This window comes from Stegostoma tigrinum, chromosome 2 (genome assembly GCF_030684315.1).
Source record: "Stegostoma tigrinum isolate sSteTig4 chromosome 2, sSteTig4.hap1, whole genome shotgun sequence".
NCBI classification, from domain to species: Eukaryota; Metazoa; Chordata; class Chondrichthyes; order Orectolobiformes; family Stegostomatidae; genus Stegostoma; species Stegostoma tigrinum.
In genome coordinates this window covers 147,614,456-147,637,714 of record NC_081355.1, presented here as the reverse complement: position 1 = coordinate 147,637,714, position 23,259 = coordinate 147,614,456, and the positions used below count along the sequence as shown (strand labels likewise).

Genomic DNA, 23,259 nt, shown 5'->3' with positions numbered 1-23,259 from the left:
CAAAATATGCTACTGAATTATCCAAAAACCTTTTTGCTTTGTCTTTCATTGAGGATTCTCGTAGCTGGACACTGTAACTATGATGGTGGTGATTTTAATCATCCACCTAGGTTTTCGTTATTTTTTTCTCCAAAAGTAAATAAATGATTTGGTAAAGTAAGGACATTGCCAGGAAATGTGTTCTTTTGTTTCATTCTCTTAATGTTGCTCATGTCAACTTTTGTTTTGTTAAAGTAATTTAGTTTAATTTGGAAAATTGCATCATATTTAGGTAATCGTATATACTACAGTAACAATATTTTCTTCCCTGGAATAGCTAAAGAAATAATGGCACGTCCTTTCGACATCTCAGATAAGAGGTTCAATTTTTACTTTGTATGTGTGTGTGCATCGTGGTGGGGAGGGGTTGTAACATGGGAGAATAGCCACTGCTTTGAATTGGAATTTTAATCAGGGTGTCCCTTAATAAGCATGCAATCTTCACACAGAGAGTGGTGGGTGTGTGGAATGTGCTGCCAGCAGTGTTAGTGGAGTCAGATACTTTAGAGGCCTTTAAGTGACTCTTGGATGGGCACATGGAGGATAGTAAAATGTGGGGTATGCAGGGTAGATTGGTCTTGGTAGGATAATAGGTCGGCACAACATCATGGGTGGAACAGCATGTACTCTGCTGTACTGTTCTCTGTTCTATGTTTAATCGCTTTTCCTTTCCAATTAATTGCTATGAACAGGAACTTGTAACTTGAGGACAATCAACTGGCATCCAGCTACGGTGAAAGGTAAGTAACGGTGTTTCAACATCAAAGTGCCTTCTCAGATAGTTTTTAAACAAATTAATTTAAAGAAGGCAAAATAAAGCCAATACAGTGGGATGGATAGGTAAGCAGAGGATAGTTACTCAACAGGGTGCCATTGACTCTCATCCAGCACAGGCAAGTAGAGAGGCTTTCAGGCAATGCAAGCAATCCTGCCTGCTACTAGTTCCTGGTTATAGGCAGCTAAAGAGCAACCCCAACAAGAACCAAAAATTCAAAACAAGGAAATGGCAGTCCATTTTTGACCTGGGGTGAGGAAGAAAACTGTAGTTTCTCATTTACCTGTCACAGTTACAGCAGCAGTGGTCTGTTGATCACCAGAATCACATGTATATTCTCCAGCATCCTCTATCTTTAGATTATGAATTAACAACTCAACAATGAGACCTTCATGTTTCATTTCATATTTGTCATTTGGTTGAAGCACCACAGATCCCTTTCTCCATTCTACTGAGGCATCAGATTTTGTAAGTTCACAGTGCAATATGGCTGTGTGGCCTTCTTCCATTTCCACATTCTGAAGCCATCGCTTGAAAAGTGCAGGCAGAACTGAAAAATATTATCAGTATTATGATACCTTAAAAGCAGAAAGAAAACATTATTGGTCAAATTACGAAAACAGAAAGTATTAAAGAATGTGAAGAGCCTCTGTGTCTATCAAAAATATAAAATACAAACATTTTCTAACACCTTTTAGTTTTGAAATAGAGGTTTTACGGATTCAGTGTCAACTCTTACTCTCTCCACAGACACTGCCACACATGTCAGGTTTCACTGTAACAAAGTGTGGAGCTGGATGAACACAGCAGCCAAGCAGCATCTCAGGAGCACAAAAGCTGACGTTTCGGGCCTAGACCCTTCTCTGATGAAGGGTCTAGGCCCGAAACATCAGCTTTTGTGCTCCTGAGATGCTGCTTGGCCTGCTGTGTTCATCCAGCTCCACACTTTGTTATCTTGGATTCTCCAGCATCTGCAGTTCCCATTATCTCAGATTTCACTGCGTTTGTTTTGAATATCCAATGAATATTGACTTGTTTACCTTACCCAAAGGCAACCTTGATGGATCTTTATACTCAGTGTTCATAGAATCACTGTGTAGAAACAGGCAGTTTGGTCCAACAAGTCCACACAGACCTTCTGATGATCGTCCCATCCAGACCCATCCCTCTATCCCATCTCTGCATCTCCCATAGCTAATGCATCTAACCTACATATCCCTGAACACTATGGGCAGTCTAGCATGGCCAATCCACCTATCTTGTACATCTTTGGACTGTGGGAAAAAAGCGAACCACCTGGCGGAAACCCACACAGATACGGGGAGAACATGCAAACTCCATACAGAGAGCTGTCCAAGGTTGGAATCAAACCCGGGTCCCTGGCGCCGTGCAAGGTAGCAGTGCTCATCACTGAGCCACCATGCCGTCCCCCTTACCGACCAGCTAGTAAAAAAGTCTGACCATGATGTGCCTAATTGAAGCATAAATATAAAAAGCCATCCAAACGGTTTTGATTGCGATGCTGCCAAGTGAGAAGTAATGATGGTGAAATTTGATGGTCAACAGAGCAGTAATACCTAAGGAGATCTTCAGTGTACAAATAAGGTGGAATACACCAGCTATGCCCATTACCTGTGTCTATTACTTAGTCAGTTTTCTCTCTGGCATCTTTTCTAGACTGGCATACAGAAGACCCACAGAGAAGTGAAACTCTTGGGACTAGCAATTCAGATGAGGAATGGCCTGTTTTCTCCATATCTGAATTGGGATGTTTCTTGGGCTACAACATTAAAGAACATGCACATGACACATAACAAGCAGTGCTGTTGTAATCAGATGTACCGCAATGTTCAGGAGTCATGAGGGATATTACACAGCTCTTCTCTGGATTGTGGAAACTTTGACACGATCTCTTAATAACTCCTAAGAGGCATTTCCATTACAAGGTTACAAAATGTGAGGCTGGACGAACACAGCAGGCCAAGCAGCATCTCAGGAGCACAAAAGCTGACGTTTCGGGCCTAGACCCTTCATCAGAGAGGGGGATGGGGAGAGGGAACTGGAATTAATAGGGAGAGAGGGGGAGGTGGACCGAAGATGGAGTGTAAAGAAGATAGGTGGAGAGAGTATAGGTGGGGAGGTAGGGAGGGGATAGGTCAGTCCAGGGAAGACGGGCAGGTCAAGGAGGTGGGATGAGGTTAGTAGGTAGATGGGGGTGCGGCTTGGGGTGGGAGGAAGGGATGGGTGAGAGGAAGAACCGGTTAGGGAGGCAGAGACAGGTTGGACTGGTTTTGGGATGCAGTGGGTGGGGGGGGGGAAAAAGGTGGGCTGGTTGTGTGGTGCAGTGGGGGGAGGGGACGAACTGGGCTGGTTTAGGGATGCAGTAGGGGAAGGGGAGATTTTGAAACTGGTGAAGTCCACATTGATACCATATGGCTGCAGGGTTCCCAGGCGGAATATGAGTTGCTGTTCCTGCAACCTTCGGGTGGCATCATTGTGGCAGTGCAGGAGGCCCATGATGGACAATGTCATCTAGAGAATGGGAGGGGGAGTGGAAATGGTTTGCAACTGGGAGGTGCAGTTGTTTGTTGTGAACTGAGCGGAGGTGTTCTGCAAAGCGGTCCCCAAGCCTCCGCTCAAGCCTTCTTGGAATTCTCCAGCATCTGCAGTTCCCATTATCTCCATTACAAGGTTACACTGGTTACAGCCGACATAACCGACTACCAAAGTGCCTATGCAATGTACTTTCAGATTACATGGAGGCACTTTAGTGACAATGGCTGCGGCATTTTCTGAAGAAGGGTCTAGGCCCAAAACGTCATCCTTCCTGCTCCTCTGATGCTGCTTGGCCTGCTGTGTTCATCCAGCTCCACACCTTGTTATCTCAGATTCTCCAGCATCTGCAGTTCCTACTATCTCTAGGGATATAGGTTCATAGCTCCTGGAATCACAGGTAAACAGGGTGGTGAAAAAGACTTTTGGCATGCTTGCTTTCATCAGTCAGAGCACTGAGTATAGGAGTTGGGACATTTTGTTGCAACTGTACAAGATGTCAGTAAGGCCATGTTTGGAGTACTGTACGCAGTTCTGGTCACTCTATTACTGAAAGAATATTACTAAACTAAAAAGACTTACTAGGATTCTACCTGGACTGGAAGCTTTGAATTATGAGGAGAGGCTGGATTGGCTGGGACTGTTTTCCCTGGAGTGTAGGATACTGAGCAATATAGAGGAATAGGATTATAGAGGTATAGAAAATCATGAGAGGTATAGATAAAGTAGGTAGCCAACAGCTTTTCCCTCTAGTAGGGGAGTCTAAAACTGGAGCATAGGTTTTAGGTGAGAGATACAAAAGGGTCCAGAGGAGCAATTTTTTCACACAGAGGGTGGTCAGCATCTGGAACAGGCTGCCAGAGGGAGTGGTGGAGGTGAGTACAATTTTGCCACTTAAGAAATGTTTGGGCAGGTAGATGGATGGGGTAGGTGCAGAGGGATATGGACCAAATGCAGGCAAATGGAACTAGATTAATTGTGAAAACTGGGAAGCATGGACAAGTTGGGTTGAAGGGCCTATTTCCATATATAAACCTCTACTACTCTATATTACTTTTACGTTTCCTCAAAGATATCTGCTGTGGGACAACTCTGTGAACACTCTGACAGTTGTTTTATTAAAGAGCTTTATGGATGCTTAGCTACAATCCAACTACTAGTCATTTTGCAAGTGCTTGATTATCATTACATAGCTGGTGTGAAGTATGTGTTTATCGAGGTTTATGGACTATTCAACAACTTCTGACTTATTCTAGGATTTAAAAATTATGTTCATAAAGTGTGAGGATGGTAAGGGTGAGGAGTTGGGACAGTTGTGGGGAACTATAAATATATAAAGATTGTCAGCACTTTGCAGAACAATTCAACCATTGCCCACTTAACTTGTTTGCTCCAGGATTAGGGTTGCCAGAAAGTCCTATTTTTCAGTAGCTTGGAGAAAGGTTAAGGTTGTATTGGGAAGATTAGTCCCACTTCCCATGACTAAAATCTGGCCCAGGAGTGGGACAGGTAATGTTTCTTTCACGAGCTATCAAATGGATGTGATTATTGTACCTAACAGTGTTCAACCACAATAAAGAAGTTGAAATGACATAATACTAAGAGTGGTCTCCATCACTTATGTGGCAGACTGAAGCAACATTATTAACTTTACTACCAAAGCCAATGATAAAGATCTTCCTTTATACCAGCCCGTTACTTGTGATAGCTCATAGGCTAAAGTTTAATCTTCTCTGCATGCACTGTAATCTTAATGATCCACTTGAAAGCTCTTTCCAATCTTTCATACCTATCTTTCTTATAAAACCTTTCCCTTAAGTGAGAAAAATCATAGGCTGTCACATAGCATAATTAAAGAATTCAGGCTAAAAGTAAAATTTATTGAGATCAGTTTGAGAAATTTTCCCTCATTAAACTTAAATTATAGTCAGGTGAAACCTTATTTAGAAATTCTTTTACCAGCAGCTGGAGGGACACATCTGGTGTGGCGATAGTGTCCCTACCACTGAGTCAGGCTGTGTGAGTTCAAGTCCTACATGCTCCAGAGGTGAGCGATAACATCTCTAAATAGGTGAATAAGAAAATATCTAGCAACAACAGGAGAAAGCTAATAAAATGTGAGGCTGGATGAACACAGCAGGCCAAGCAGCATCTCAGGAGCTCAAAAGCTGACGTTTCGGGCCTAGACCCTTCATCAGAGAGGGGGATGGGGGGAGGGAACTGGAATAAATAGGGAGAGAGGGGGAGGCGGACCGAAGATGGAGAGTAAAGAAGATAGGTGGAGAGGGTGTAGGTGGAGAGGTAGGGAGGGGATAGGTCAGTCCAGGGAAGACGGACAGGTCAAGGAGGTGGGATGAGGTTAGTAGGTAGCTGGGGGTGCGGCTTGGGGTGGGAGGAAGGGATGGGTGAGAGGAAGAACCGGTTAGGGAGGCAGAGACAGGTTGGACTGGTTTTGGGATGCAGTGGGTGGGGGGGAAGAGCTGGGCTGGTTGTGTGGTGCAGTGGGGGGAGGGGATGAACTGGGCTGGTTTAGGGATGCAGTAGGGGAAGGGGAGATTTTGAAACTGGTGAAGTCCACATTGATGCCATATGGCTGCAGGGTTCCCAGGCGGAATATGAGTTGCTGTTCCTGCAACCTTCGGGTGGCATCATTGTGGCAGTGCAGGAGGCCCATGATGGACATGTCATCAAGAGAATGGGAGGGGGAGTGGAAATGGTTTGCGACTGGGAGGTGCAGTTGTTTGTTGTGAACTGAGCGGAGGTGTTCTGCAAAGCGGTCCCCAAGCCTCCGCTTGGTTTCCCCAATGTAGAGGAAGCCGCACCGGGAGAAAGCTGTCTGCTTCTAGTCACTATTTGCAAATAAGTTGCATTGCTAACCAGAATAAGACACTAATTTGGTCTCACGTGGAGTACTGTGTCTAGTTTAAGTGCTTTGGAATAATGTTAAAGCATTGGAAAGAGGCCAAAAGAAATTGGTTGCAGCGTTGAGGATTTTCAGTTTTGGAGAAACTAGGAGTGTTTTCCTTAGAGAAGAAAAGGCTGAGAGGAAACCTGATTCAAGTATTCAAAATCATAATCGCTCTGAACGGAGTAATTAGGGAGAAATTGATCACATTTATAAAGGATTGCAAACAAGACGGCACAGATTTAAAGTAAATAGTAAAATAGTCAGAAGTAAAATGAGGAAAAACTTTTCACAAAACAGTTAAGATCTGGAATGCAAGAGCTGAGAGTGTGGTAGAAGGAGTTCCTCAGGTTTCCCATGTTCACCAACTTCAGCTGCTTCATTAGTTAATTTATTTTCATCATAACGTCAAAGGCATGGATATTTAGTGACAATTCCACAATGTTCAGCATCATTAGTTATCCTTTCATATCAAAGCAATTCTTATCAAAATGCAGCAAGATGTGGACAATATCCACATTTGAGTTGACAATTTGGCAGGTAACATTCACACCATGCATGTGTCAGCCAAACTTTGATCCCCACAACCATATTCCTTTAATATTCAAGGTTACTACTATCACTGAATTCCACCATCAACAGCCTACTGGCTACCATCAGTCATAAATTGAACTGGACCAGTCAAATGAATACAGTGTCTGCAAGAGCCGGTCGTAGGCATGGAATCCTACATTAAAATAACTCATTCCCTGATTCTCCAAAGCCTGTCAACAAGGCACAAGTCGAGAGTTTGATGGACTACTCCTCACTTGTCTGGATGAGTACAGCTCCAACAACACTCAAGATGTGCGACACCATCAAGGACAAAGCAGCTCACTTGTCTGGATTATGGATCTCTTGGATTTTAATAAGGCCTTTGACAAGGTGCCGCACAGGAGGCTGCTGAATAAGAGCCCATGGTGTTAGAGGCAAGGTGCTAGAATGTATAGAGGATTGGCAAACAGCAGGGATAAAGAAACCTTTTTCAGGATGGCAGCTGGTGATGAGGGGAGCTCTACAAGGGTCTATGCTGGATCTACAACTATTCACGTCATATATTAACGATCTGGCTGAAAGAACTGAGGGCATTGTTGCTAAGTGTGGAGTTGACACAAAGGTAGTTGGAGGGATAGGAAGTGGAAAGGCAGCAGGAGGAATTGGACAAGCTAGGAGAGTGGGCAAACAACTGGCAGATGGAATGCAGTGTGGGAAACCGAGAGTTTAAGCACTTTGATAGGAAGAAGAGAGCTGTAGACTATTGTCTAAATGGGAAAAGCTTTGGAAATCTGAAGCACGAAGGGACTTAGGAGTCCTAGTTCAGGATCCTCTTAAAGTTAGAAAGGCGAATGTAATGTAAGCATTCATATCAAGAGCTAGAACATAAGAGGAGAAATATACTGCTGAGGCTGTATATGGCTCTGGTCAGACTTTATTTGGAATGTTGTGAGCAGTTTTGGGCCCCGCATCTAAGGAAAGGTATGGTGGTTTTAAGAAGAGGTTTACAAGAATGATCCTGGGGATGAAGGATTTGACATATAACCAGCGGTTCAGGACCCTGGGTCTGTAATTCATGGAGTTTAGAAGGATAAGGAGGATCTCATTGAAATTTACAGAATACTGACAGGCCTGGATAGAATGGACGTGGAGAAGTTGTTTCCAGTTGCTGGAGAGACTAAAACCCAAAAGCACAGCCTCAGAGTGAAGGGATGACCCTTTAGCACTGAGATGAGGAGGAGACTCTTCAGCCAAAAGGTGGTTAACCTGTGGAGCTCATTACTGCAGAAGGTTAAGCAGGCCAAGGTCATTGCCCACATTGAAGACACAGATAGGTTCTTGATTGGTAAGGGGATCAAGGGTTACTGAAGGCAAGAGAATGGAGTTGAGAAACTTTCAGCCATGATCGAATTGGGGAGCAGACCTGATGGGCCAAATGGCTTAATTCTGCTCCTATGTTTTACAGTCTTCTGTAAATGGCATCTTTATAGAAATGAGCTTTAAGAGATCTTCTGTCAGTAAGGCATACATTCTGGGGATATGATATTGCACACTCAGGGAATTAAAAGAGCATAAAGCCATAAGAAAAAGTGACAGGTATAGGTCTCCACCATTCAGAAAGATCATTGCTGATCTGATATTCCTCACATCCACTTTTCTGCATTTACCCCATAACCCTTGATTCCCCTACTGATCAAGAATCTTATATCTCAGTCTTCAATATACACAAGGTCTCTGCCTCACTGCTCTCTATAGCAAGGAGTTATAAACGATCACCATCCTCTGGGAGAAGAAATGCCTCCTTATTTCAGCTCTAAATTAGCACCCCTTTATTCTGAGACAACGTCCTCTGGTCCTAGTCTCTGCCATGAGGGGAAATGTCCTCTCAGCATTTACCTGTCAAGGTCCTTGAGAATTCTATATAAGAACATAAGAGCATAAGCACTAGGAGCAGGAGTAGGCCATCTGGCCCCTTGCGCCTGGCCCGCCATTCAATAAGATCATGACTGATCTTTTTGAGACTCAGCTCCATTTATCCGCCGGCACACCATAACCCTTACATCCTTTACTGTTCAAAAATTTATCTAGCCTTGTCTTAAGCACATTCAGCGAGGTAGCTTCAACCGCTTCACTGGGCAGGGAATTCTATAGATTCACAATCCTTTGGGTGAAGAAGTTCCTTCTGACTTCAGTCCTACATCTGCTTCCCTTTATTTTGAGGCTATGCCCTCTAGTCCTAGTTTCACCTGCTAGTGGAAACAACCCCCCTGCCTCCACCTTATCTATTCCCTTCATAATCTCATATGTTTCCATAAGATCTCCCCTTATTCTTTTGAATTCCAATGAGTATAATCCCAGTCTACTCAGTCTCTCCTCATAATCCAATCCTCTCAACTCTGGAATCAACCAAGTGAATCTCCTCCATACCCCCTCCAGTGCTAGTACATCTCTCCTCAAGTAAGGAGACCAACACTGCACACAGTACTCCAGGTGTGGCCTCACTAGGGTCCTATACAGCTGCAGCATAGCCTCCCTGTTTTTAAACTCCATCCCTATAGCAATGACAGACAAAATTCCATTTGCCTTTTTAATTACCTGCTACACCTACAATCCTACTTTTAGCAATTCATGCACAAGGACACCTAAGTCTCTCTGCACAGCAGCATGCTACAATTTTTTACCATTTAAAACACAGTCAATTTTGCTGTTATTCCTACCAAAATGGATGGCTCACACTTATCAACATTGTACTCCATCTGCCAGACCTTTGCCCATTCACTTGGACTATCTATATCCCTCTGCAGACTTTTAGCATCTTCTGCACACTTTGACCTACCACTCATCTTAGTGTCATCTGCAAATATTGACACACCACACTTAGTCCCCAATTCCAAGTCATCTATGTAAATTGTATACAATTACGATCCCAACACCGATCCCTGAGGCACACTGCTAGCCGCTGACTGCCAACCAGAAAAACACCCATTCACCTTTAGTCTTTGCTTTATACTAGTCAACCAATTCCCTATCCATGCCAATACATTACCTGTAATGCTGTGGAACTTTATCTAATGTAGCAGCTTTTGGTGTGGGACCTTGTCAAACGCCTTCTGGAAATCCAGATATACTACATCCACAGGTTCCCCAATGTCCACCATTCAAGTAATGTCCTCAAAGAATTCCACCAAATTAGTTCAACATGATCTACCTTTCATGAACCCGCACTGGGTGTTGCCAATGGGAGAGTTTATATCCAGATATCTTGCTATTTCTTCCTTAATGATAGATTCAAGCATTTCCCCCACTACCGAAGTTAAGCTATCTGGCCTATAGTTATCTGCTTTTTGTTTACTTCCTTTTTTGAACAGTGGCGTCACATTGACTGTTTTCCAATCTGTGGGAACCACCCCAGAGTCCAGTGAATTTTGGTAAATAATTACTGGTGGATTTGCTATTCCCCCCATCACTTCTTTTAGTACCCTGGGATGCAGTTCATCAGGGCCAGGAGACTTGTCTACCTTTAGCCTCATTAGCTTGCCCAGCACTGCTTCCTTAGTGATAATGATAGTATCTAGTTCCTCACCTGCTATAACCTTCTTGCCATCAGTTTCTGGCATGTTATTTGTGTCTTCCACTGTGAAGACCAACACAAAGTATCTGTTTAATGCTTCAAGTTGAACCTGGATTTTGTTATCTGGAGCTATGGGTAGTGATGACAGAAACTGTAATATCTTTTCCATCATGTGGTTGACTAAAAATCTCCAACACTTTTACTTCTTGCCATTCTATGTATTGCAAGGATATACAGGCTGATGTTTGGCTGCACTATGACTACACCTTCCTTGGCCAGCAATTGTCATGGTTGGGCTTGAACCTCAAACTTCAAGCTTAGTAGCAGTAATGTTACCTACGGTGTCTCAAGACATCCTCTTCAAGATATGTGCCCTATTATTTTCTTCATTAATCTATTAACCAACCTTTCACAGTTATGTTGGCTGTAGTTTGCTGATCCTCAAATGAACAAGAGTATTCTCCTCCATCTCCTGATTTCATGTCATGAATCTGTAAAATTTGTAGAGGACCATCTTGTTTCATTTCATACTTCTCATTTGGAGAGATCAACAATGTTCCTTTCCTCCAGGTAACCGGCACATTAGATTTTGATAGTTCACAGCATAAGGTGCCTGTGTCACATTCCTTCACTTCCATGTTCTGCAGTTCTTTTTGCAAGGTTATAGGTGCAGCTGAAATAAAGCCAAATAAACTTATTTGATCAGACATTTTTAAAACTTTCAATCTTTCATTTACAAGGAATAAGAAACAGGACAGAAGAAAACCACCGTCTCTTTCAAATGATCACATCACAAATACAAATTTATGTCATACAAAATCCATGATCACCATGGGACAGCCAGCAATCGATCTGTATGCACTTCCAGGACTGAATTAACTGAGTTTATCTTTTTAGACAAACTGGACTGCCACCTGAAACAGCACTTAATCAGTTTTTCATATGTTGTTGAAGAGTCTAGCAGCTGTTGTAGGACCACTTTAGTAAATTTGTTAGCGATAAGTTGGGCTGACAAAGGGAGATTCTTCATTGGCCAATACAGCGTAAGTTGAGATTATCAATCAGAAGTAACATTGTTTCAAATGCATGATTTCATAAGGCACAAACATTTTAAACTGTCTAGTTTATTTTAAGGTAAAACAGGATATCCTAGAATGGTGGATTGTGATCATGGCAATTCGACCAGGAGACAGCCCCACTTAGTCTGTAACTGAAACCTACTGACACACGAGTTAATATAAAACAGGTGCAGCTATTTTGGTAAAGATACAGTCACAGAAAGGAATATAAAGAAAACCACAAAAGGGAACACAGAAAAAGCTACTGCTGAGAAAATCAGATAAAATGACATTTTGTCTTGGCCAAGAAGCAGGATGCTGGGAAGAAATAGTACTCTGTATGAAGAGATTCTGTTCAAAGAGATGGGTCTGATGAAGTTTTAAGAAGGAGGAATTAAGAGTGGTCTTGATGCCAGAAGATACTTAAACTTTGGGAATACTTAAACTGTGTGGAATGGTTTTCAAAGGACTCTGTAGACTCACCCTGAAGTGGCAGAGTGAAGGGAGTCTGCAAAAAAAGCTGGGAGAACTTTGGAATTTAATCTTCAAGACTACATATTTCCTGGGATAACACGGTGTGAAGCTGGATGAACACAGCAGGTCAAGCAGCATCAGAGGAGCAGGAAAGCTTGACCTTTTGGGTCAAGACCATTCTTCCTGCTCCTCTGATGCTGCTTGGCCTGCTGTGTTCATTCAGCTTCACATCATGTTATCTCAGATTCTCCAGCATGGACAGTTCCTAAGATCGCCGTAACATATTTCCTGGGAGCTGGATGTAAGAGCATCTTTTCTGTAGTTTAATGTATTAGTTGACTGTAATGTAATGTTTAGTCTATGATCTTAATTCTTTTGTTCAGTAAAATGTCTCATTGAAACATAGAAAATAGGAGTAGGAGTACATTTTTAGCCCTTCAAATATGTTCATGACTGATCATCCAACCCAGTATCCTGTTCATGCTTTCTCTCTACACCCTTTAATCCATTTAGCCCTTCAAATGTTGATAACTCCTTCTTAAAAACATTCAATATTTTGGCCTTGACAATTTCTGGCAGAGAATTCCAGACACACCATTCTGAGTGAAGGAAATTCTCTTCATTTCATTCTTATGGCCTATTCTTTATCCTTAGACTTTAGCCCCGGTTCTGAACTCCCCAGTCATTGGGAACATTGTACCTTTACTCTGTCTAGTCCATACATTTCTATGAGACCTCCTCCACTGGGGGCAGCACGGTGGCTCAGTGGTTATCACTGCTGCGTCACAGCTCCAGGGACCCAGGTTTGATTCTCAGCCTTGGGTGACTGTCTGTGTGGAGTTTGCACATTCTGCCCATGTCTGCATGGGTTTCATCCAGGTGCTCCAGTTTCCTCCTACAGTCCAAAGATGTGTTGCTTAGGTGGATTGGCCCTGCTACCTTGCTCATAGGGGTGTGTAGATTAGGTGAGTTATAGGGGTATGTGTCTGGGTGGGATGCTCTGAGTGTCGGTGTGAATTTGTTGGGCTAAAGGGCCTGTTTCCACACTCTAGGGATTCTATGATTCTTCTAATCTCTAGTGAACAGAGTCTCAACCAATCCAGTTTCTCTTCATATGTCAGTCCTGCCATCCTAGGAATAAGTCTGGTAAATCTTCGTTGATCTCCATCCACAGGCAGAGCGTTCTTCTTCACATAAGGAGACCACAACTGCACATAATACTTCGGGTCTGGTCTCACTAACACTCTGTACAATTGCTGCAAGACATCCCTACTCCTGTGCTCAAATTCTCTCGTTATGAAGGCTAACATATCATTTGCTGGTTTACCTATATGCAGAAGTATCTCTCCATTCCCCACACAGCTCACCCTCTCAACCAACTTCACCTCATCTGCAAACTTGGCAGTATTTCATTTAGTTCCCCCACATAAATCATTAACATACATATTTTGAATACTTGAAGTTTAAGCACTGATTCCAACATTACCCCACCAGTTACTGGCTGCAACTTGAAAAAGACCTCTTTATTTCTCCTTTATGTTTCCTGTTAGCCAATGAGTTCTCTGTCCATGTTAGTACCCTATTCCTATTCCCATGCACATTATTTTTACATGCTAATCTCATCTGTAGAACCTTAGCTTTCTGAAAGTCCAAGTAAACCCGATTCAATGGCTTCCTCTTATCAATTCTACCAGTTACATCCTCACGAAATTCTACTAGATTTGTTAAATATGATTTCCCTTTCAAACATCCGTGGTATCTTGGCCAAATCTTGTCACTGTTTTCTAAATGCTCTACCGTTAAATGGTTTAAAATGGACATTTTCCTTTTTCCTACAACCAATGTCAGGCGAGCTGGTGGATAATTCTGTGCTTTCTCTCTATTTCCTTTACTAAATACTGGGATTACATTAACTACTCTCCAAACCATTGGATCTCATCCAGTGACTACATAGAACCTTGAAATATGACCACCACGCATCCAATATTTCTAGCATCATTTCCTCAAATACTGCATTTCTCTACTAATACTGATTTCCTTCAACTACCCTATATTCCCCAACATTTTTAAGGTGTTCTTTGATTCCTATTTTGTGAAGTAGAACCACAATATGTAAATAATTAGTCTGCCATTTCTTTGATCCCCATTATAACTTCCCCTGTTTCTGATTGTAAGGGAATTAGATTAGTCTTCACCAGTCTTTTTCTCTTCACATTCCGACAGAAGTCTTTATCTTAAATTGTACATTCCCTGCAAGCTTCTCTCATAATCTATTTTGCCCTTCTTAATCAATCCCTTTGTCCTCCTTTACTGAAATTGAAACTGCTCCTAATCATTGCGTCTGCTGCATTTTTTGGCCAATTTGTATGGTCCTTCCTTGGATCTAACACCCTTAACTTCTTTTGTTAGCCATGATCAGGCCACCTTTCCTATTTTATTTTTGTATCGACAGAAACGAACAATCGTTGGACAGGAGCAAATACATCTTTTCACATTTAACTGAAATTTTATTAGGCGAGCACTTCTCTAGAATAGCTGATTCTGGTTTCTACTGAGTACAAAACCAAACTTGCCAATGAAACTTTCTGTTAAAAATTACCTTCACCTTCAAATACAGTCACATTCTTTATCCTTCTACAGTGCAGATGTCTGCCTTTCATAACGCAAGGGATATGTCAGAAGATTTTAAAATTTCATTTCTGAGAATCACCTTATCAAGTTGTCATTTTAGCCAGACTGTTTGTGTCAAATTCATTCTTGTGGTATTTTAATGTATTCTTTAATCAGTTTCTTTTAAAACTTGACAAAAAGCTTAAAACTGAGAAAAGCAAACTAACAGAAATTTCTGACAACAAATTTCATCGAACTACATCAGCTCAAGGAGGCAGGTAGAAATTCTTTCCGATTTATAATGCAAGTCTGACTAGTGCAGCACAATGTAAAATGGTATGACATAAAATAAAGCTACACCATTTGAATAAGACTGAAGAACAATACCTTTTAACAGCAGTCTCACAGTCCCAGATCACACTCACGTGATTTTGGCACAACAACAATCATGAAATACATGAAATGATCAAAAGCAGACAAACTAAAACTGTTCAAGGATGAAAACAGAGTGAAAAGAACTAAACTTTTGAAGAATTAAGGCAAAAATAACACCAAAGTAACAAGGAGCATAATTTATAATAGATCTCTACTGAATGGTAACATTTCATACCATTAACTTTCAAGAAGCCATTAGTCTGCTGGTCCCCAGAATCACAGGTATATTCACCACTGTCTTCCACATTCACATTGTGAATTAATAATTGAACAAAGGCACTATCCTGCTTCATTTCATATTTGTTGCTAGGATGTAGTGTTAGGGATCCCTTTCTCCATTCTACTGGAACACCAGGCTTAGTAAGTTCGCAATGCAGTGTGACAACATCACCTTCTTCTGCTTCTTCATTTTGCATCTCTTGTCTGAACAGTACAGGTAAGGCTACGTAAATTAGAAACACATTCATAGAAAGTATCAAAATATGAATTTTAAACAGATTGGTTTTAACTTAAATAAGAACTGCTGTGATTAACTGCTAAAATATGTTTAAAAAACCATAAGTCACTGGCTGTGGATTTTCATAAGGAACAGCTGACATTTTTTATTATCTTGAGACTGTAGCAAACTCTTAATGACATAGCTTCAGAAAGATTGTTTTTATCACATTCCTGTGATACCACTTCAACACTGTTGACTTTCAAGTAATCTTGAATGTGTAGATGACAACTTGTAAACCACTACCACCTCCTTATCATTTGACCAACAATCTTTATTCCTGTATAATAACATCATTCGCATCGTGAGATGAGTATGGTTTTGATTATCACCTATTCAATATTCCATCAGTACTCCCAATTTAATGCATTTATATAGATTATACCAAGCCCACTAAACAGACAGCCATATTCAACAACTCGAACCACGCAAATCAAATAAAAATATACAATTATTTGTTACCAATGTAATAGTAAACATATAATCTACAAGAAGATAAAAATTGACTAGAGGTAAATAGTTTTAAAAAATTGTGAGGAACAAAGATAATTTATGCAATTATGTTAAGTGGCTGAACAATTATAGTAACTTCCAAAGATAGAGGATGAACTCCAATATGAATACCTTCCATCTTACCTTTCACATTTAGAGAAGCAGTAGTTTGTCTATCGCCTGAATCACAAGTGTATACACCAGCATCTTCTGATTCCACATGATGGATGAACAATTCCACAATGGGGCCCCAGTTCTTCATTTCATATTTTTCACATGGCAAGAGCACCACAGATCCTTTTCGCCATTCTAATGTAGCATCAGGTTTAGTAAGTTCACAGTGAAATTTAGCTGTGCCACCTTCTTCAGCCTCCACATTCTGAAGCTCTTGCTTGAAAAGCGCTGGCAAGACTGAGAAATTAAATTGCAAATTTATCAGAATACTGATTTGTCTCTTTACCCTTATACGTTATTTTCAATGGACACAAATTAGATTCTGATTACACTCTGGCTGCCTTGGAAATATACTCTTCTATGCACAAGAACACTAGAACAGGAATAGGACATTCAACCCCTTAAGTGTGTCATCTGTTCAATACTAGCATGACTGAAACGCTCACCTCCATTCGGCTTCTGTTGTTTTGTATCCCTTAAAATTTTGGTTAACAAAAATCTTTCATTTGCCTATTCAAAATTACCAACTGACTGAGTACTAACTGTTGCTTGTAGAAGACTGTTCCATACTTCATTTACATGTAAAAATACTGCATATTTTCTTTCTTGAATGTTCTGGCTGAAAACTAGAGATTATGCACTCAGTCCCAAGCTAGTAAAAAGACTTTCTCACTACTTAACTGGTCTGATCATCTTAGCATCTTGAAAACTTAAAACATATTATCCAATGACCATCGAAATTCCAGGGTATACAACCCAAATTTGCTCCTCACAAGTTAAACTTTAGAGTTCTGGTAGATCCATGTCACACTCAATCCATCTAGAACTGAGATAACACGGTGTAGAGCTGGATGAATAGAGCAGGCCAAGGAGCATCAGAGAACTAGGAAAGCTGACGTTTCAGGTTGAGACCCTTTTTCAGAAATGGGGGAGGGGAAGGGGATTCTGAAATTAATAGGGAGACAGGGGGAGGCGGATAGAAGATGGAGAAAGGAGATGATTCGTGGAGAGGAGACAGACAGGTCAAAGAGGCAGGGGTGGAGACAGTAAAGGTGAACGTAGGTGGGGAGTTGGGGGGGACAGGTCAGTCCAGGGAGGACGGACATGTCAGCAGGGCGGGATGAGGTTAGTGGGTAGGGGATGGGGGTGGCGCTTGAGGTGGGAGGAATGGTTAGGGAGGCAGGGACGAGCTGGGCTCGTTTTGGGATGCGGTCGGGGGAGGGGAGAATTTGAAGCTTGTGAAGTCCACATTCATACCCTTGGGCTGCAGGGTTCCCAAGCGAAATATGAGATGCTGTTCCTGCAGCCTTCAGGTGGCATCACTGTGGCAATGCAGGAGGCCCAGGATGGACATGTTATCTGCGGAATGGGAGGCGAGGTTGAAATGGTTCGCGACTGGGAGGTGTAGTCGTTTGTTGCGAACCGAGCGTAGGTGTTCCACATGGCGGTCCCCAAGCTTCTGCTTGGTTTCCCCGATGTAGAGGAGACCACAACAGGAACAGCGGATACAGTATACTACATTAGCACATGTTTGATGTGAGAAGTCTTCTTAGGGCCTGGGATGGGGTGACAGGGGAGGTTTAGGCGCAGGTGTAGAACTTGCAGGGAGAAGTGCCAGGGGTGGTGGAGATGGTGGGAAGTATGGAGTCGGCAAGGGAGTCACGGGGAGAGTGGTCTCTCTGGAACGCTGATAAGGGTGGGGAGGGAAAAACATCTTTGGTAGTGGAGTCAGATTTCAGATGGCAGAAGTGTTGGAGGATGATACGTTAGATTCAGAGGTCGGTGGGGTGGTACGTGAGGATGAGGGGGATTCTGTTTTGGTTGTTATTGCAGGCAGGGGGTGTGAATGATGAGTTGCGGGAAATGCGAAAGACACGGTCGAGGGCGCTTTCGACCACTGTGGAGGGGAAGTTGCAGTCCTTGAAAAACGAGGACATCTGGGATGTCTGGGAATGGAATGCCTCATCTCAGGAACAGATGCAGCGGAGGAGAAGGAATTGGGAATATGGGATGGTCTTTTTCCAGAGAGGTGGGTGAGAGGTGGTGTATCCTGGTAGCTGTGGGAGTTGGTAGGCTTGAAATGGGTATCTGTTTCCAAGTGGATGCCACAGATGGAGACAGAGAAGTCCAGAAAGGAGGGAGGGGTATCAGAGATGGTCCAGGTGAACTTAAGGTTGGGGTGGAAGGTGTTGGTGAAGTGGATGAACTGTTCGAGCTCATTGTGGGAGCATGAGACGGTGCTGAGGAAGAGGTGGGGGATAGGGCCAGTGTAGCTTTGGGCGAGGAATTGTTCCACGTGTCCTACAAAGAGGCAGGCATAGCTTGGGCCCATGTGAGTACCCACGGCCATACCTTTTGACTGTAGGAAGTGGGAGGAATTGATGGAGAAGTTGTTAAGGGTGAGGACAAGTTCAGCTAAGCAGATGAGGGTGTCACTGGAGGGGACTGGTAGAAGTGGAGGGCCTTTCGGCCTTCTGCATGAGGAATGCAAGTGTACAGGGATTGGATGTCCACGGTAAAGATGAGGTGTTGGGGAACAGGGAATCAGAGGTTTTGGAGGACATGGAGGATGTTTGTGGTGTCACGGACGTAGGTGGGGCATTCCTGGAACAAGGGGGAAGAAAATTGAGTCGAGATAAGTGAAGATGAGTTCGGTAAGCAGGACGAGGCGGAGACAATGGGCCGACCAGGGAAATCAGGTTTGTGGATCTTGGGAAAGAGATAGAAACGGGGCGGTGAGGGGTTGGGTAACGATAAGGTTAGAGGCTGCGGGTGGGAGGTCACTTGAAGCAATGACGTTATGGATGGTCTGGGAGATGATGGTTTGATGGTTGGGCATGAGATCATGATCAAGGGGGCGGTGAGAGGAGGTGTCAGAGTTGGCATCTCGCCTTGGCGATGGTCAGTGCGCCACACTACAACTAATACACCTTTTCAAAGGTGTGATGCCCAGAACTGCTCACAGTCCTCTAGTTATTGCCTGCACTTTACATAGCTGTGGGATAATTTCTACACCTTGTGTAATTGTCCTCTATTTGTTTAATAGGATTTTGATGCTCAACAAATGTGCGGCAATCAGGTTACCACATTCACCACAGGATACAAAATAAATGCAATAAATGAAACAAAGCTGCAATCTTTTGAAAATATGTTTGATATTTTGAACCATCAATAATCAACTGCAATACATTCACTAACAGAGACAAGTGAGCAGCTTCAAATGGATTTGCTGCGAAGCAAACCTGAGAAATTCACTCTCGAGCAATAACAATCTGAGAGTTTAAGTGTTTTCAACAGTGCGCTCCAATTTATTTTTAAAATAAAGTTCTTTTGAAGTAAACTAGCTATATTTTATGAAAATTGACATGTTAGGAGATTCAGTAAGTGAAAAGTATGAACAAATCTCTATGTATTGGCCTCTGCACTCTGACCTTTGCCTTGCTTTTTTTTGTGTCATCTGCCATTTCTGAAGACAGCATCCAAACATTTGAAAGCCTTTGGCTTACTGCCATTGTCCTGTAATATCTTCTTTTATCCCAACAATGCCTCTACTACTTCCCCTGGTCAGCACATTCCAGTCACTTACCATACTCTGTGTAAATAAAATTGTCTCTCACATTTCCTTTAAACTTATTCCCCTTTACCTTAACTCTACGCACCCCGGTGATTGACATTTCTACCCTAGGACAAGGACTTGACTATCCATTCTTTGTATAGTTCTATTAGGTCACCCCTCAGCCTCCGACATTCAAATGAAAACAAACCAAGTTTGTCCAATTTCTCCTCAAAACTAATACCCTCCAAATCCGGCAACATCCTAGAAAGCCATTTCTGTAACCTATCCAAAGGCTCCACATCCTTCTGGTAGTGTAGCAACCAGAACAGTACATAATATTCCAAATCTGGTCTAACTGAAGTTTTAAAGAGCAGTAACCTGATTTGCCAATTTTTATGCTCTATGCCCTGACTGATGAAGGCAAGCATGCGATATGCTTTCTTGACCATCTTACCCACTTGTGTTCCAACTTTCAGGGAACTATTAACCTGTACCTCTAGATCCTCTATATGTTAATGCTATTAAGGATTCTGCTACTTACTGTATACTTCCATCCTGCATCAGATCTCCTAATATGCAACATCTTGCATTTGTCCAGATTAAACCTATTTAAGATCTCACCGATCTCCTGTGGTTCCACACGTAGACAGCCTTGTTGATCTTTAAGGAGCCCTATTCTCTCCCTAGTTACTCTTTTTCCCTCAATATACTTGTAGGATTTCTTTGGATTCTCCTTACCCTTATCTGCTAAAGCTATCTCATGTCCCTTTTTGCCCTCCTGATTTCCCTTTTAAGTGTACTCCTACACACATACTCCTCAGGCAATCACTTGATCCCAGCTATCTATACCTGGCATTTGCCTCCTTCCTTTTCTTGACCAGAGCCTCAATATCTCTAGTCATACAGTATTCTCTACTCGTGCCAGCCTTGTCCTTCACGCTAGCAGGAGCATGCTGACACTGAACTCTGTTGCCAGACGTCTCTTTACTTGCGAACAGCATCCCTGAATTAACTTTGAAAATTCTTGTCTAATACCATCAAAATTGACTTAGCCCTAGTTTAGAACTTTAGCTCGTGAACCAAGCCTATCCTTTTTCATAACAGTTTAAACAATCATAAAATTATGGTCACTGATCCTCACTAACACCTCAGTCACGTGTCCCCCTCCTTTGTTTCCCAAGAGGAAGTGCTTTCTCTGTCCACCTGGGGCTTGCCTGCCATTTCAAACCTAAGTGTAGAACAACTGCTTGGGGAGACTTGTGTCAGTCATGTGTATGATGTGCCCAGCCATAGCCAATCAAGGGTGGTCGGTGCCTTGATGCTGGGGATGTTGACCTAATCGAGGAGATGACATTAGAACACAGAACATACAACACTACAACAGTGCACAGGCCCTTCGGCCCTCATTGTTGCGCCTACTATGAAACCAGACTGAAGCCCATCTAACCTACACTATTCCATTATCACCCATATGTTTATCGAATGACCATTTAAATGCCCTGTTACTCCTTCCCAAGTGAATCACCTCCCACTTTTCCGCATTAAACTCCATTTGCCACCTCTCAGCCCATCTCTGCAGCTTATCTATGTCCCTCTGTAACCTGCAACATCCTTCCACACTATCCACAACTCCACTGACTTTAGTGCCATCTGCAAATTTACTAACCCATCCTACTAAGCCCTCAGCCAGGTCATTTATAAAAACGACAAAAAGCGGTGGCCCCAAAACAGATCCTTGTGTTACACCACTAGTAACTGAAGTCCAGGATGAACAGTTCTCATCAACCATCACCTCTGCCTTCTTCGAACTCGCCAATTTTTGATCCAAACTACTAAATAACCCTCAATCCTATGACTCTGCATTTTGTGCAATAGCTTACCGTGGGGAACCTCATCAAACGCTTTACTGAAATCCATGTACACCACATCAACCACTTTACCCTCATCCACCTGTTTAGTCACCTTCTAAAAGAACTCAATAAGGTTTGTGTGGCACGACCTACCCTTCACAAAACCGTGTTGACTATCCCTAATCAAATTATTCCTTTCTAGATGATTATAAATCCTATCTCTTATAATCCTTTCCAACACTTTACCCACAACTGAAGTAAGGCTCAATGGTCTGTAATTACCAGGATTGTCCCTCCTCCCCTTCTTGAACGAGGGGACAACATTTGCTATCCTCCAGTCTTCTGGCACTATTCATGAAGATAATGATGACATCAAGATCAAAGCCAAAGGCTCTGCAATCTCCTCCCTAGCGTCCCAGAGAATCCTAGGATACAGCCCATCTGGCCCCGGGGACTTATCTATTTTCACACCTTCCAGAACTGCTATCACCTCCTCATTGTGAAACTCAATCCCATAAATAGCCTGTATCTCAGTATTCAGATATTGGTGCATCTTTCTTCTCAGCAGATTTGCAGGGTTTTTGTGCAGACAGTGTTGCTGGTACTGCTCCAGTGCCTTGAGGTTTCTGCTGTAGGCAGTCCACATCTCAGAGCCAAATAGGAGGGCAGGAACCACCACAGTTTTGCAAACCATGACCTTGGTGACAGATCTGATGTTGTTGTTCTCAAACATCCTTTTCCTCAGCTAGCCGAAGGCTGCACTAGCACACCAGAGGCAATGCTGGATCTCTTCATCAATAGCTGCTTTGACCAACAGGACATTCCCAAGGTATTGCAAGTGGTCCACGTTCTCTAAAGCCTTCAATGAACCTTGATGACCAGCTCTGAGGAAGGGTCACTGGACCCGAAACCTTCACTCTTTCTTTCTTCATAGATGCTGCTGGACCTGATGAGCTTTTCCAGAAACTTTTTTTTTGTTCTTGATGATCACAAGTTTGCTCCACAATGCTATGCCAGTTGATGAAGGACTGTCATCTTGCAGATGTTCAGGATGAGACCCATGTTCTCATATGCCTCCATAAAAGTGCTGACAATGGTCTAATACAGTTATAAATACAATGCCTAGCATTTCAGTGGTCATTTTGATTATTTTCTGCACCAGCTTATGATATTTGAATCATCTATGTAAATGGATAATCACTCTTCCATCTAAATTCTTTCTAACATTCACTGTGTCTAGATTTCAACTATTTAGAAAGCACATGAATCTAACCAATGTGGACCTACCACTTTTGGCTACACTAACATCCTATCACCTCAGTTGTTAGTAAAAGAATGAATAGTTCAAGCCCCAAACTCAGTTCCGAGGAAGGGACACTTGACCCAAAACATTAACTCTGATTTCTCTCCAGAAATACCGCCAGACCTGCTGAGCTTTTCCAGCAATTTCTATTTTTGTCTCTGATTTGCAACATTTGCAGTTCTTTTGGTTTTTACAAACCTCCTACCACATTTAAGGATTTCTGCACATTCACCTCCTCTAGGGCTCTTTGTTCCTGCAAACGTTTAAAACTGTTTCATTTATTTTCTGTTGCCTTGAATAATTGTAAATAATGAACTTAAAATAATGCTCATTCCACTTTTTTGTGCAATGATTTATTCTTATTACTTTCATCCTTTGAGATGTTGAACACAAAAATAAATTATGCACCATGTACAATATCCAAAAAGTTGTAA

General features: G+C 42.4%; 1 protein-coding gene across 16 annotated transcripts in view; it reads right to left on the bottom strand.

Moving 5' to 3' along the window:
- Positions 1-23,259, bottom strand: part of obscnb (obscurin, cytoskeletal calmodulin and titin-interacting RhoGEF b) — a 760,766-nt gene that overhangs the window by 344,843 nt on the left and 392,664 nt on the right. For all 16 annotated transcript variants that reach the window (XM_059639939.1, XM_059639947.1, XM_059639941.1 and 13 more), the window contains 4 exons: positions 16,087-16,353; positions 15,130-15,396; positions 10,784-11,050; positions 1,098-1,364 (listed from right to left, as the gene is read on the bottom strand). In XM_059639939.1, the coding sequence (XP_059495922.1) occupies positions 1,098-1,364; positions 10,784-11,050; positions 15,130-15,396; positions 16,087-16,353 (1,068 nt within the window). The remainder of the gene's footprint in view (positions 1-1,097; positions 1,365-10,783; positions 11,051-15,129; positions 15,397-16,086; positions 16,354-23,259) is intronic.